Here is a 15,539-nt window from a genome sequence, read left to right as displayed (position 1 = left end):
TGACATTAGCATCCACCATATGGATGTCAATTTCTACAATTTAAAGTTGATCTTATAAAAACTACTTCTAATTTACCGCAAAATTCGCAAAAGTAAATCGCACTCGAAATAAAATTGGTTTATAGTATTTTAATCCCGACTAATATACCAGCTTCAGCCCTAGAACATCGTAATATCACAAACTAAAATTACGTTTATAAATAGAATTCAAAATAAGATGGAATCTCCACAGTAAACCAAACCAGGACCATTCTTAATGTGATCTCCCTACTTACCCCCGTACGATAAACACTATGTGCGGTTTCTCCCTACTTACCCCCGTACCATAAAGACACTATGTGCGGTTTCTCCCTACTTACCCCCGTACCATAAAGACACTACGTGCGGTTCTAGACACTGTGTGCGGTTTCTCCCTACTTTCTTTCCTCATCATAAAACACTATATGCGGTTTCTCCCTGCTTTCTCCCATGCGTTCTCCCTGTACCATCAAAAACACTATGTGCGGTTTCTCCCTACTTACTCCCCTACCATAAAACACTATATGCGTTTCTCCCTACTTACTCCCGTACCATAATGTACACATATGTGTTCTCCTTCTCCCCCGTACCATAATGTACACTATGTGTGGTGTCTCCTTCTTTAACCCCCGTACCATAATGTACACTATGTGTGGTGTCTCCTTCTTTACCCCCGTACCATAATGTACACTATATGTGGTGTCTCCTTCTTTACCCCCGTACCATAATGTACACTATGTGTGGTGTCTCCTTCTTTAACCCCCGTACCATAATGTACACTATGTGTGGTGTCTCCTTCTTTACCCCCGTACCATAATGTACACTATGTGTGGTGTCTCCTTCTTTACCCCCGTACCATAATGTACACTATGTGTGGTGTCTCCTTCTTTACCCCCGTACCATAATGTACACTATGTGTGGTGTCTCCTTCTTTACCCCCCGTACCATAATGTACACTATGTGTGGTGTCTCCTTCTTTACCCCCGTACCATAATGTACACTATGTGTGGTGTCTCCTTCTTTATCCCCCGTACCATAATGTACACTATGTGTGGTGTCTCCTTATTTTACCCCCGTACCATAATGTACACTATGTGTGGTGTCTCCTTCTTTACCCCCGTACCATAATGTACACTATGTGTGGTGTCTCCTTCTTTACCCCCCGTACCATAATGTACACTATGTGTGGTGTCTCCTTCTTTACCCCCGTACCATAATGTACACTATGTGTGGTGTCTCCTTCTTTACCCCCCGTACCATAATGTACACTATGTGTGGTGTCTCCTTCTTTACCCCCGTACCATAATGTACACTATGTGTGGTGTCTCCTTCTTTACCCCCGTACCATAATGTACACTATGTGTGGTGTCTCCTTCTTTACCCCCGTACCATAATGTACACTATGTGTGGTGTCTCCTTCTTTACCCCCGTACCATAATGTACACTATGTGTGGTGTCTCCTTCTTTATCCCCCGTACCATAATGTACACTATGTGTGGTGTCTCCTTCTTTACCCCCCGTACCATAATGTACACTATGTGTGGTGTCTCCTTCTTTACCCCCGTACCATAATGTACACTATGTGTGGTGTCTCCTTCTTTACCCCCGTACCATAATGTACACTATGTGTGGTGTCTCCTTCTTTACCCCCGTACCATAATGTACACTATGTGTGGTGTCTCCTTCTTTACCCCCGTACCATAATGTACACTATGTGTGGTGTCTCCTTCTTTACCCCCGTACCATAATGTACACTATGTGTGGTGTCTCCTTCTTTACCCCCGTACCATAATGTACACTATGTGTGGTGTCTCCTTCTTTATACCCCCGTACCATAATGTACACTATGTGTGGTGTCTCCTTCTTTACCCCCGTACCATAATGTACACTATGTGTGGTGTCTCCTTCTTTACCCCCGTACCATAATGTACACTATGTGGGTGTCTCCTTCTTTACCCCCGTACCATAATGTACACTATGTGCGGTGTCTCCTTCTTTACCCCCGTACCATAATGTACACTATGTGCGGTGTCTCCTTCTTTACCCCCGTACCATAATGTACACTATGTGCGGTGTCTCCTTCTTTACCCCCGTACCATAATGTACACTATGTGTGGTGTCTCCTTCTTTACCCCCGTACCATAATGTACACTATGTGTGGTGTCTCCTTCTTTACCCCCGTACCATAATGTACACTATGTGTGGTGTCTCCTTCTTTACCCCCGTACCATAATGTACACTATGTGTGGTGTCTCCTTCTTTACCCCCGTACCATAATGTACACTATGTGTGGTGTCTCCTTCTTTACCCCCGTACCATAATGTACACTATGTGTGGTGTCTCCTTCTTTACCCCCGTACCATAATGTACACTATGTGCGGTGTCTCCTCTTTACCCCCGTACCATAATGTACACTATGTGTGGTGTCTCCTTCTTTACCCCCGTACCATAATGTACACTATGTGCGGTGTCTCCTTCTTTACCCCCGTACCATAATGTACACTATGTGTGGTGTCTCCTTCTTTACCCCCGTACCATAATGTACACTATGTGCGGTGTCTCCTTCTTTACCCCCGTACCATAATGTACACTATGTGCGGTGTCTCCTTCTTTACCCCCGTACCATAATGTACACTATGTGTGGTGTCTCCTTCTTTACCCCCGTACCATAATGTACACTATGTGCGGTGTCTCCTTCTTTACCCCCGTACCATAATGTACACTATGTGTGGTGTCTCCTTCTTTACCCCCGTACCATAATGTACACTATGTGCGGTGTCTCCTTCTTTACCCCCGTACCATAATGTACACTATGTGTGGTGTCTCCTTCTTTACCCCCGTACCATAATGTACACTATGTGTGGTGTCTCCTTCTTTACCCCCCGTACCATAATTGTACACTATGTGGTGGTGTCTCCTTCTTTACCCCCGTACCATAATGTACACTATGTGTGGTGTCTCCTTCTTTACCCCCGTACCATAATGTACACTATGTGTGGTGTCTCCTTCTTTACCCCCCGTACCATAATGTACACTATGTGTGGTGTCTCCTTCTTTACCCCCCGTACCATAATGTACACTATGTGCGGTGTCTCCTTCTTTACCCCCGTACCATAATGTACACTATGTGCGGTGTCTCCTTCTTTACCCCCGTACCATAATGTACACTATGTGCGGTGTCTCCTTCTTTACCCCCGTACCATAATGTACACTATGTGTGGTGTCTCCTTATTACTTATCCTTACTTGTCATAACACATAGTCCGCTTAAACATGCCTATATTATTGGGGTTTTTGTTGTTGTTTTTTCCCTAATATATATGAAAAAAGCCTACTAAATAGGCAGGTTTAGCGGACTACATAAGACCATTATGTGCGCTTTCTGCCTATCCTTCGTACCATCATTTTCGAACTTTTCAGTGAATAATAATATCCGCGCCAATGAAACCAAACAACCCCGTCAGCATATTCCTTATTGTTTCCATTCAGATACACTCCGTTCAGGTTAGATTCGTGACAACCTTCATACCACCATGCTCCTCTATGTACAGCAGCACAGTTCGCTTTATGTGAATCATGGTCTGCATCATACGTAGAAAATGGTCTGCCATTATGTCTACTCAAAGAATTGCCTGAAAAGATAAATGTTGTAAGTATTTGAATAGCTGGTCCACCGCCGACAGAGCATAAATGACATTCATCATTTGAACAATAATTGGTGTTTAATCATACATGTATATATCTGTCTAATTAACACAAAAAATAATATAAAATAATTTATTTTGCCTTTGGTGTATGCGCAATCAGTACTTCATTCCATATAGGATATAGTGCCACGGACTTTTTCGGGATGCAATTAATTATTTTCTATGTTTTTAGTTTGAAGTAAAATTAGGAGCTCGAACTTTTCAATGGTGGTAATGGTGTAAAGTAAGTAACTTTTGTAATTGAAGAAAAAAATACTAAATCATCTGCTCCTGTTTTTGATAGCGAAAAAATACCAATTGTCAGCTGTGGAGCATCTTTAAACTTTCCGCCTATTGTTTTACCGTATAGCCGGTTATTTTCGCGAGGATTACATTTTTTGCGATTTCGCGTGACATTGTTATGATTGCGGAATTTTTTTTCAGCGAAATATTGAGAAATTAATGAATTTTATATACCCTGAAAGCCTGATCGAGAAAATTTAAAACCGTTAAAAGTTCATTTTCTCTTAATAAGTTATAATCGCAATTTTTTTATCCATGTAAATAACCGGCCGGCTATACGGTATTTTGATTTTGCTTTTTGTGAAATCAATCAATTCGATGAGCCATCTTCTTTCTATTGATATACCTTTAAAAATAACGCAGCATTTTATACATTTTTATATATGACTTTAAATTAGGTTTATCATAGATCCTGCCTTGAAAATATCACTAAAATACTTATTTATTAGTTTATACTTAAAATTTTAAATAAATGAAATCACTGATGCGCAACAGAGACAATTTATGATAATTTGACAAAATGATACCACATCTATTTATCAAACGGATTTTTTTTTTTTTTTTTTTTTTTTTTGAAAAATTTCTTTTTAAATTTCAATTAAAGGGTGAAAATATATTAAACAAGTAAAAACAAAATCAGATAATAATAATAGTAAAACTGTGTTACCGGCGTCACCGCTGTAGTAGGCTATGGATAGCTTATAATTCGTACTGAGTCCGCCAACATGGAAAAACTTATAAATGCAAAACCGGCGGTTACCGTCAAAATCTTCCATGTCTATCCTTAGTTCGTAGCCACCTTGGGACGTTAGGAAGTGAAGCGCTTGATTACCTGTCAGAAAATGTAACTCAGTTCATATCGTACAGCAAACTTGTTACCAAACACCATCCTCGATACTCCAGGGGTTCCGATCACTTACGATCTTTACATCCCTGGACTATCCTATAGTAAAACTGGAGGCAACATAACAGAACAGGTAATTTAGTCCTTTGATATACATCAAAAGAGCCGTAAAACGGTACACTGTGGCTGACTGTGTGGCTTTGATTTGTTTGTTTGTTTGATTAATTAACGTCCTATTAACAGCTATGGTCATGTAAGGACGGCCTCCCATGTATGCGGTGTGTTGCGTGTATGTTGTGCGAGGTGCGTGTTTCGGGAGACTGCGGTATATTCATGTTGTGTCTTCTTGTATAGTGGAACTGTTGCCCTTTTTATAGTGCTATATCACTGAAGCATGCCGCTGAAGACACCAAGCAACACACCCCACCCGGTCACATTATACTGACAACGGGTGAACCAGTCGTCCCACTCCCTTTTTGCTGAGCGCTAAGCAGGAGCAGAAACTACCACTTTTACAGACTTTGGTGTGTCTCGGCCAGGGGACAGAACCCAGAGCCTTCCTCACAGGGGCTTTGAAGTTGGGCGTCGCTCTCTCTGTAGTCTTCAAAGGAAATCTTTGTGGGCCTGTGATTGGTTCAGATGTTTTCCGCTTAGCTGCCTTCAGTTTTACTATGAGATAGTCCAGGGGTGTAGAGATCGTAAGTGATCGGAACTCCTGGAGTATCGAGGATGACCAAACACGTGCGTAACCAGAAAGGTAAATATGTCGTGGCTGGATCGGGGTTCGAACCCGTGACCTCTAAACACTAGTCGAAATTGAACTACAATTGAATTAAGGATGTACACCTCTAAAAATGACAGTTCTCCTGTAATAAACTTTTCTCTCATATTGTGAGTGCAACCATAAAAGAAAATGAAAGAAAATGTGTTTGTTTTTGAGCTATTGCCAGTCAAACACACCTATTTGAAAAAATATTGGGATTTTATGGGCATTTTGCCGCTTTTGGCCATATACACGATACATTAAAGCAGAATTCCAACATATACTACCCCATACCCTTTAATTTTCAGTTTCAAAATGAACATTTCTAGCCGTTTTTATCAGAAACAATACCTTAAAGAAAAATTCTAGTGTTGAACGTATACAAATATTTTGCATATCAATGTGGAAAGTTTGTTTTTGCTAAACCAGGATGAAAAATGGAGGGTCCGTGTGCTTACTTTTTTGCCACGTTTTTTTTCAATATTTTAGAATAAAATATAAAAGATCTCAAATAACTTTAAAATGTAAAAATAAAGCGACAAAAGTGTGTTATTTCACAGAGTATTGTCTGATATCTCAATTACAATAAACAGTAACGATTTACAGCAACAATTAGCTCGATACAGGTGATATTGCAGTCACAGTGATGATTTAAATAAAAACAACTAAAGTGAAAATAGTAAACAATTGGCTCTACTCAAAGCGAAGGAAAACACATTCTCAAAATAGTTGCCAAATGTCCCATTTCTTAAAATCCTGTATAAAAATTCTACAAAAAATAGAGGTCTGATATTTCGACAAAATTTTCAAATGACTACTTGCTACAGGTATTGATAAATTTCATTTGAAAATTTCAAAACTTCCTTGATCTATGTCGAAACGAGACTTCAACGAGGCTGAACTTCAGAGGTTCGTATCCTTGATATACGTATTCTAATAATTATTCCTATATTCTATTCTAGTAATAAAAGATTATTACTCATCTGATATGACCTGCGCAAGGTGAAGGTAGCTACATTGTTTTAAGGATAAGGTCTCTATACTATACCATGACAACAATTTTAACATCGCTTATCAGACCTCTTTGACATTCCTAATAGGCGAGACATTCATGTAATGTGGATCAAATATCTAATGTCAACAGTTGTATAAGGTAAAAGTGGATACTTACAAAGGTATAAAGGATTACTTGAAGTAGTAGATAGGAGACAAGGAAGTAATTCCGTAAGAGTGAACTAAACTAATGTCGAATTTTTATGACAGTCTTACTGGATAGTCCATCGGCCTGCGCTCGCCGAAGAGTATATTATGTGTTTTTATTATCATCTTTGTACACTTGTATTTTATATCATTAATTCTACATCATGTATAACCATGTTTTTTGCCGGTGAACCCTATCTGTGAACGCTGAAAGTGTAACACAATTGCGACAAGTATCAATAGTACATGATTAAAGACAAAACGTATTCTCAATGGATGGTTCGTTTACAAGATGGACGGGGCCTTCATACGTATACATGTATCCGCGAGGACCGATGATATGTCAACATAAACAATTATGATATTCTAAGATTGACCAAATTATCGTTGGTGTTATTTTCTTTATTAAGTAGTACATGGCTTAGTTTTCATTATAGACAATATGAAATTGGGAAGGTCAGGAAACTCATAATCTATACATAAAATCTACCCTGCATACAGTTCAAGTTTGGAGATACACACACTTATAATGTACGACTCGTAGCACTGTACGTACATGTAGAAATCTTCATTTTACATCTCTGGTGTTTTTGGTATATTTTGCCTATCAAACTGAAAGGTTATAATTTTGTCACATACATAGGTCTATAACACCTTTTAATTGTACGCGAATGTCTGTGACACAAGGATAATTAAGACGCGGGGGGTGTTTAAATTTTAATACCTCTCAAATTTGACCTGAATATAAATTTACGATTGCAAATTAAAAACCGTCAGGATTTCTGTAATAAACTGGTACAAATTACAATGTATGTGTTAAATGCAATACAGAATAAAATCCGCATGAATATATATATATATATATATACTCGTCATGAAATTTTGATATTTTTATAAGTTTTAGATATTGCCGGTAATTTTGTTTTGTGACATATCATTTAGTGAATAAAATAATCTGTATGATCATGATAAATATGATTAATTACTGTTAAAAGGAAATGGAACTTGTTGTCAACAAAAGTCCAGAGCTAAAATAAATTTGATTAAAAGATTTATGTTTTAGGCAAATGAAATCAAGACTTCAACGAGGCTGAAATTCAGATGTTCGTATCCTTGATATACGTATTCTAATAATTATTCCTACATTCTATTCTAGTAACAAAAGATTATTACTCATCTGATATGACCTGCGCAAGGTGAATGTAGCTACATTGTTTTAAGGATAAGGTCTCTATACTATACCATGACAACAATTTTAACATCGCTTATCAGACCTCTTTGACATTCCTAATAGGCGAGACATTCATGTAAGATGGATCAAATATCTAATGTCAACAGTTGTGTAAGGTAAAAGTGGATACTTACAAAGGTATGAAGGATTACTTGAAGTAGTAAATAGGAGACAAGGAAGTAATTCCGTAAGAGTGAACTAAACTAATGTCGATTTTTATGACAGTCTTACTGGATAGTCCATCGGCCTGCGCTCGCCGAAGAGTATACTGCGTGTTTTTATTATCATCTTTGTACACTTGTATTTTATATCATTAATTCTACATCATGTATAACCATGTTTTTTGCCGGTGAACCCTATCTGTGAACGCTGAAAGTGTAACACAATTGCGACAAGTATCGATAGTACATGATTAAAGACAAAACGTATTCTCAATGGATGGTTCGTTTACAAGATGGACGGGGCCTTCATACGTATACATGTATCCGCGAGGACCGATGATATGTCAACATAAACAATTATGATATTCTAAGATTGATCAAATTATCGTTGGTGTTATTTTCTTTATTAAGTAGTACCTGGCTTAGTTTTCATTATAGACAATATGAATTTGGGAAGGTCAGGAAACTCATAATCTATACATAAAATCTACCCTGCATACAGTTCAAGTTTGAAGATACACACACATATAATGTACGACTCGTAGCACTGTACGTACATGTAGAAATCTTCATCTTACATCGCTGGTGTTTTTGGTATATTTTGCCTATCAAACTGAAAGGTTATAATTTTGTCACATACATAGGTCTATAACATCTTTTAATTGTACGCGAATGTTTGTGACACAAGGATAATTAAGACGCGGGGGTGTTTAAATTTTAATACCTCTCAAATTTGACCTGAATATAAATTTACGATTACAAATCAAAAACCGTCAGGATTTCTGTAATAAACTGGTACAAATTACAATGTATGTGTTAAATGCAATACAGAATAAAATCCGCATGAATATATATATATATATATATACTCGTCATGAAATTTTGATATTTTTATAAGTTTTAGATATTGCCGGTAATTTTGTTTTGTGACATATCATTTTGTGAATAAAATAATCTGTATGATCATGATAAATATGATTAATTACTGTTAAAAGGAAATGGAACTTGTTGCCAACAAAAGTCCAGAGCTAAAATAAATTTGATTAAAAGATTTATGTTTTAGGCAAATGAAATCAAGACTTCAACGAGGCTGAAATTCAGATGTTCGTATCCTTGATATACGTATTCTAATAATTATTCCTATATTCTATTCTAGTAACAAAAGATTATTACTCATCTGATATGACCTGCGCAAGGTGAAGGTAGCTACATTGTTTTAAGGATAAGGTCTCTATACTATACCATGACAACAATTTTAACATCGCTTATCAGACCTCTTTGACATTCCTAATAGGCGAGACATTCATGTAATGTGGATCAAATATCTAATGTCAACAGTTGTATAAGGTAAAAGTGGATACTTACAAAGGTATAAAGGATTACTTGAAGTAGTAGATAGGAGACAAGGAAGTAATTCCGTAAGAGTGAACTAAACTAATGTCGAATTTTTATGACAGTCTTACTGGATAGTCCATCGGCCTGCGCTCGCCGAAGAGTATATTATGTGTTTTTATTATCATCTTTGTACACTTGTATTTTATATCATTAATTCTACATCATGTATAACCATGTTTTTTGCCGGTGAACCCTATCTGTGAACGCTGAAAGTGTAACACAATTGCGACAAGTATCAATAGTACATGATTAAAGACAAAACGTATTCTCAATGGATGGTTCGTTTACAAGATGGACGGGGCCTTCATACGTATACATGTATCCGCGAGGACCGATGATATGTCAACATAAACAATTATGATATTCTAAGATTGACCAAATTATCGTTGGTGTTATTTTCTTTATTAAGTAGTACATGGCTTAGTTTTCATTATAGACAATATGAAATTGGGAAGGTCAGGAAACTCATAATCTATACATAAAATCTACCCTGCATACAGTTCAAGTTTGGAGATACACACACTTATAATGTACGACTCGTAGCACTGTACGTACATGTAGAAATCTTCATTTTACATCTCTGGTGTTTTTGGTATATTTTGCCTATCAAACTGAAAGGTTATAATTTTGTCACATACATAGGTCTATAACACCTTTTAATTGTACGCGAATGTCTGTGACACAAGGATAATTAAGACGCGGGGGGTGTTTAAATTTTAATACCTCTCAAATTTGACCTGAATATAAATTTACGATTACAAATCCAAAACCGTCAGGATTTCTGTAATAAACTGGTACAAATTACAATGTATGTGTTAAATGCAATACAGAATAAAATCCGCATGAATATATATATATATATATATACTCGTCATGAAATTTTGATATTTTTATAAGTTTTAGATATTGCCGGTAATTTTGTTTTGTGACATATCATTTAGTGAATAAAATAATCTGTATGATCATGATAAATATGATTAATTACTGTTAAAAGGAAATGGAACTTGTTGTCAACAAAAGTCCAGAGCTAAAATAAATTTGGTTAAAAGATTTGTGTTTTAGGCAAATGAAATCAAGTTGATTTCAAAACTCTCCATTCTACAAGCAGATAAGCTGAATTACACATAAAATATATATTATCACTAAGGTTTATGATCAATACGTTTAATCATAGTTTTGGCCTCACTCATGCATATTTTACAAGCTGAAGACATGAACTTTAGTCAAAAATCTAGAGAAATGTTTTTGCAAAGGGGACTGGTAATACTTAGTGACGGGACTATGTATATGTGTGTAGGATGATTTTAAAAGGACAATTATCGCTCATTTCAGCGGTAGTAGCTGTTTTTTATGAAGATGTGCTAGAAATGTGGTTTTTATAGTCGCTAAAGGTAGACGGGTTAGAAATTTAGCCACAACGTTCAGCTGACGTTTGATCTTCAGCAAATGAGACTTCAATCATTTTTAATTCCGCCTACTTCAAGTTCAGCCAATCATCGCAACCTTAGGGTGAGTGGGACGCGAATATCTTGTGGCGTCACTTCATTCAATACAATGTACACTCGCTACAGTAGTTTAGTACTTTCGTCGTTCACAGGTAAGGTTCAACGGCAGTAAATGATTCATCTTACAACTCATCCTCGAAATCTCAGGGGTTATTATCACTGACGTTGTATTCACCCCTGGACTATCTGATAGTACCACTGGAGGCAGCACAGGAGAAAAAATGACAAATCACAGGCCTGCAAATACATTGATGATTTCAGAGAGAGAGCGACGCCAAACTTCAAAGTCACAAAGTCAACCACAGTGTACCATTATACGATTTGTTTGTTGTACATCAAAGGACTATATAACCTGTGAGTTATGTTTCCTTCTGTTTTGCTATGACATAGATAGTCCAGGGTTTGATTTAACGTCAGTGAAAGTAACCCCGGAGTATCGAGGATGCTTACAAGTTTGTTACGTAAATATACAACGTACCTAGCCAAAACTCCCCGTCAAGATTTCCAAATCCCATTTGATATTCTGCCCACTTTCTGTAAAAGTCTATTGAACCATCCATTCGTCTCTGAAATACCTATAGATAAACGGAAAAGCAGTTTAATAAGTATTTAGTCAGTCATTCAATATCTACTGGGTCTTTTAATAATATATGAGAAAATGCCAGACGTGAATGACGTGATGTTAATTGTTTTTCATATTTTTAAATTATCAAATTCATCAAAAATTGCGTATATTGAGTTTGATCATTTTTTGCATAGTTGGGCAGCATATCTATTCATGAAGATATATTATCCCATTGTCTGATACATTACTGTCCATCCTCCTCCATCTGTATCCAGGTCACACCACACACTAATTAGACCGTGGTTCGCTACATTAATAGTATATATTCCGCTTTCTATGTGTCTAGCTTGCTGAATATCCTGACAATCTGTTATCAAACCTACAAAACAAAATTGTGTTGAGGAAATTACAGCCATTGCGATGCCAAGATTGATTTTTATCCCTTAACTATGCAGGCTTCACAATTGGAAAAAAAAACATGTGATAAACTCCATAGATTTAGGTCATCGTTTATATGTACACACCCTACAGCGACTCTTTTTGGTCATTTCCAATCTTAATTGATTCCTATTCGGATATTCTCAACTTTTTATTGTGCAATTTCTTTTAAACTGCATTGCGTTTATCGTATAACAGGCAACAACATAATATTGGCTCTTATTTAGGCACTATATTTTATGGCGGAAAGATATTATGAGAGAGAATGCGGTGGTTAGCTTTCCTAAATATGGATGGTACAATGTAAATAAACAGATATTGTCATTTTAGAATTTGAAAATTAACAAACTCGAGTTTGCTTAGAGGGATGAACAGCTGTCACTTGTTGGGTAAAGTTTGGTACACAACAGAACTTCGAAATAACTACTAGTTACAGTAACTCAAATAATATATTGGATAATCAACAGTTAGCTACGTTTGTAAAAAAATTATTGTTATGCAATATATTAATATTGATAATTTAAGAATTATAGTATGTTTATAGTGAATCTATTCTCTTCCATTGAAAGGGTGTGATTAGTATCTCCCTTACCATATATCCTTTCCCGAACCCTTTGTATCTATGGCGCATTCTTATTTCTTTAGTTTCTTTTTCAAATGAATGAAATACTTCGTCTTTTCATTTTATGTTTCTTTTTCAAGTGGAAAAAATGTCTTTTGTACAATCGGGTTTGAAGGATATGATGAATATGCTACTTACATCATCTGAAATTTTGGGGAATTATCACATATCATGAAAAGAACTTACCTCCTTTCACATTTGTGCTAACTTCCGACAACGTTTCGCTGATGGAACGCAACTGTTCTTGGATTGTCGTGATAACTGTAAAATAGAAAGTAGAATCGTTATAGCATCACAAAACTTGCCTTTAGTGTCACTGTTGTTAATTTCAATTTTCAATTTCAATTTTCAAATTTCAATTTTCAATTTCAAGAAACCATGATAACATGTGTTGCATATAAACACTCGCCATCTAGCTTTGATAAAACAATTATTATAAAGTATTAAAATTCTATACATTGTTCATGTTTCGTTTAAGCAGAAAATAAATAACAATCGTGTATACAGAACATGAAAGTAGCAAATCAAAGTGATGTCAATATGATATCTATTAAACCATTAATTGATTCGTATAAATTATTGCTACACGCATGTATGTGAATTGTATGATTTAAATGTATGGAAGTGTATGAACGAAACATACGTAAATTGTATAAGCAACACCTGTGTGAATTGTATGAACTACACGTATGTGAAATGTATGAGCTGAATTGTATCAAATTCTATAATGAAATGCATTTTCTTTACATGGAGTTGGAAGGCTTGATGTTGCTTGTGATGTTCATGTCGATGTAGTTGTAGAGTTGAATGATGATGGAGGCGTTGACTTTCAGTTGCATAGTTTTTATTTGGTTCCATATATATACTTAGTACAGTGGATAAAGGACCATATAGTCCTATACATCCTGACGGGAATTACAATGATTATCATAACTTCTCCGTCTACTAAAATACATGTACAAAATTATTTCCATGCTTCCTAGTGTTGGTATCTTCAGAGGTGTCCTGGTGTGAAGTGTGTCATGTTTGTAGTGTATGTTGTGTCCGGAGTGTCTATGGAGTGTAGAGTGTGTTAAAAGATTATCTTATCGAGTCTCTTATATATTCGATACCAGGAAGCAGGAATGGCGTAAAGGTCATGATTTCCTAAAATTATGTCAGGCAATGATTCAATAACAACTTCCTAGATATGAACTAACTTCCTATATGAGCTTAATTCTTAGACGATGTTCCTGAATCAACTGCCTGAAGACATATTCACATTGGTCAATCAAATTATCAAATTATATATAGCTTACTTTCACGTAAATCTTTAAATTAAATTTCCATTTCAAGGCATCGTTATACTACATTCGCCATATACTCATATATGATTACAGACCGAAATTGCCAAGACAAATTTTAAAATAAGCAAAGTGATAACAAAAATCGTTGATACTGTTTTATTTTACAGAGATATGAATTATACTGATCTTAAAACAAAAGGTTCACATATAATTCGCATGCTATAGCTATAGCCTGATGGTGATGATAATCTACCAAGTAGGATTTCCAAAACTACTCCAGTGCTTTGATAATGGAAAACGAAAGTAGATCTTCTTCCTTTAATGGTTAAAATATTGCTTGGTCATTAGTCAGCTTAAAATGAAATTTAACACAATATTTGAAAATAAAATGCAGAAGCTATTCATGAAACAAGTATATTTTTTTACTGAATGTAATATCTAATTAGAAATCAACGATGGCACTTCTGTTGTAAAGATGCAAAAGTACAACAACAATTCAAAGCTCACCATTACTCTGTTGAACACTTGCAGCTATAGCTTGGTTGTAGGCCTCTGTCAGTTTTTCTGTTGCAGACACCGAAAGCTGATGAGCCTTTGTGTTCTCTTCATACACCGAAATAAGGTTGCCTATTCGCTTCTCCATTATGAATACACCACCACTGAGACAAGCGACAAAGATTGCCAGAGAAATTCCAATAAACATCGCCATGCCCAATCGAAGCACTCTTCAACACAGTACAAATCAACACACGAAACACACACATGTACAAGGATTTCTACCCGGTATTAACATGTCGCCCTTTAAATTGCCGTCATAGCACAGTGAACACAAGGATTTACATATGAAAACGATATCTACCCATATGTATTACCTGTATTCATTTGTACCTGTACGCGTAATTCCTTTGTGTCGATTACTCATACAACACACTCACATTATCCTATGAATAACAATATATACTCTTGTAATATATTTAATGTAGAACACATTCATTACAAAGAACATTAATTTTGTATACACTACTTACCTAGCGGTCTGTACGTTTTGGGTGTATATGTTGGTGTGTCTTTGTTTTAAATATTCATTATTATATAAATCAAGTTTTGCACTTTGCACTGTATATACTGTATATTTAGTTCCGATGTCATATTCAATGCACGTGCTGAAGCTTTGTACAAATGATAACAAAATAATAATACTCCATTACAAATAAGTGTATTATAATACCATATCTTTACATATGTAAATTTGAAATATGTACATTTTAAAGATGCTCCACAGCCGAGTACAGACCAAATATATATATGTCTAATCAACATAACAAAAATATAATTCGTTTTGATTTTGGTGGATATATGCAATCAGTAATTCATTTCATATATATGTGACATACTGCCATGTAGTTTTTCGGGACGCAATTATTTTTAATATTTTTTTTATTTTTAATCAGAGACTTAGATATACTATTATATCTAAGTCTCTGTTTTAATGAAGTAAAACTAGAAGCTCAAACTTTTCAATG

The 15,539-nt window shown here is 35.9% G+C and overlaps 1 protein-coding gene across 3 annotated transcripts; it reads right to left on the bottom strand.

Annotated features, from left to right (window-relative positions):
• Positions 1-3,257: 3,257 nt before the first annotated feature.
• On the bottom strand, positions 3,258-15,018 carry LOC138310963 (microfibril-associated glycoprotein 4-like). 3 transcript variants are annotated; one of them, XM_069252338.1, is made up of 6 exons: positions 14,524-15,018; positions 12,917-12,991; positions 11,919-12,049; positions 11,584-11,680; positions 4,767-4,838; positions 3,258-3,649 (listed from the first exon to the last, which is right to left on the bottom strand). In XM_069252338.1, exons 1-6 carry the CDS (start codon positions 14,723-14,725, stop codon positions 3,387-3,389), a joined length of 840 nt encoding a protein of 279 aa, XP_069108439.1. In that variant the 5' UTR covers positions 14,726-15,018; the 3' UTR covers positions 3,258-3,386. The 3 variants fall into 3 exon arrangements, with proteins under 3 accessions (XP_069108439.1, XP_069108438.1, XP_069108440.1); XM_069252337.1 differs by having other exon boundaries at positions 4,674-4,838; positions 14,524-15,003; XM_069252339.1 differs by lacking the exon at positions 4,767-4,838 and having other exon boundaries at positions 14,524-15,016.
• Positions 15,019-15,539: the final 521 nt, after the last annotated feature.

Source organism: Argopecten irradians, chromosome 16, assembly GCF_041381155.1.
Source record: "Argopecten irradians isolate NY chromosome 16, Ai_NY, whole genome shotgun sequence".
NCBI lineage: Eukaryota > Metazoa > Mollusca > Bivalvia > Pectinida > Pectinidae > Argopecten > Argopecten irradians.
The sequence above is the reverse complement of the archived record's forward strand: the minus strand, read 5'-3'. Positions and strand labels throughout refer to the sequence as shown.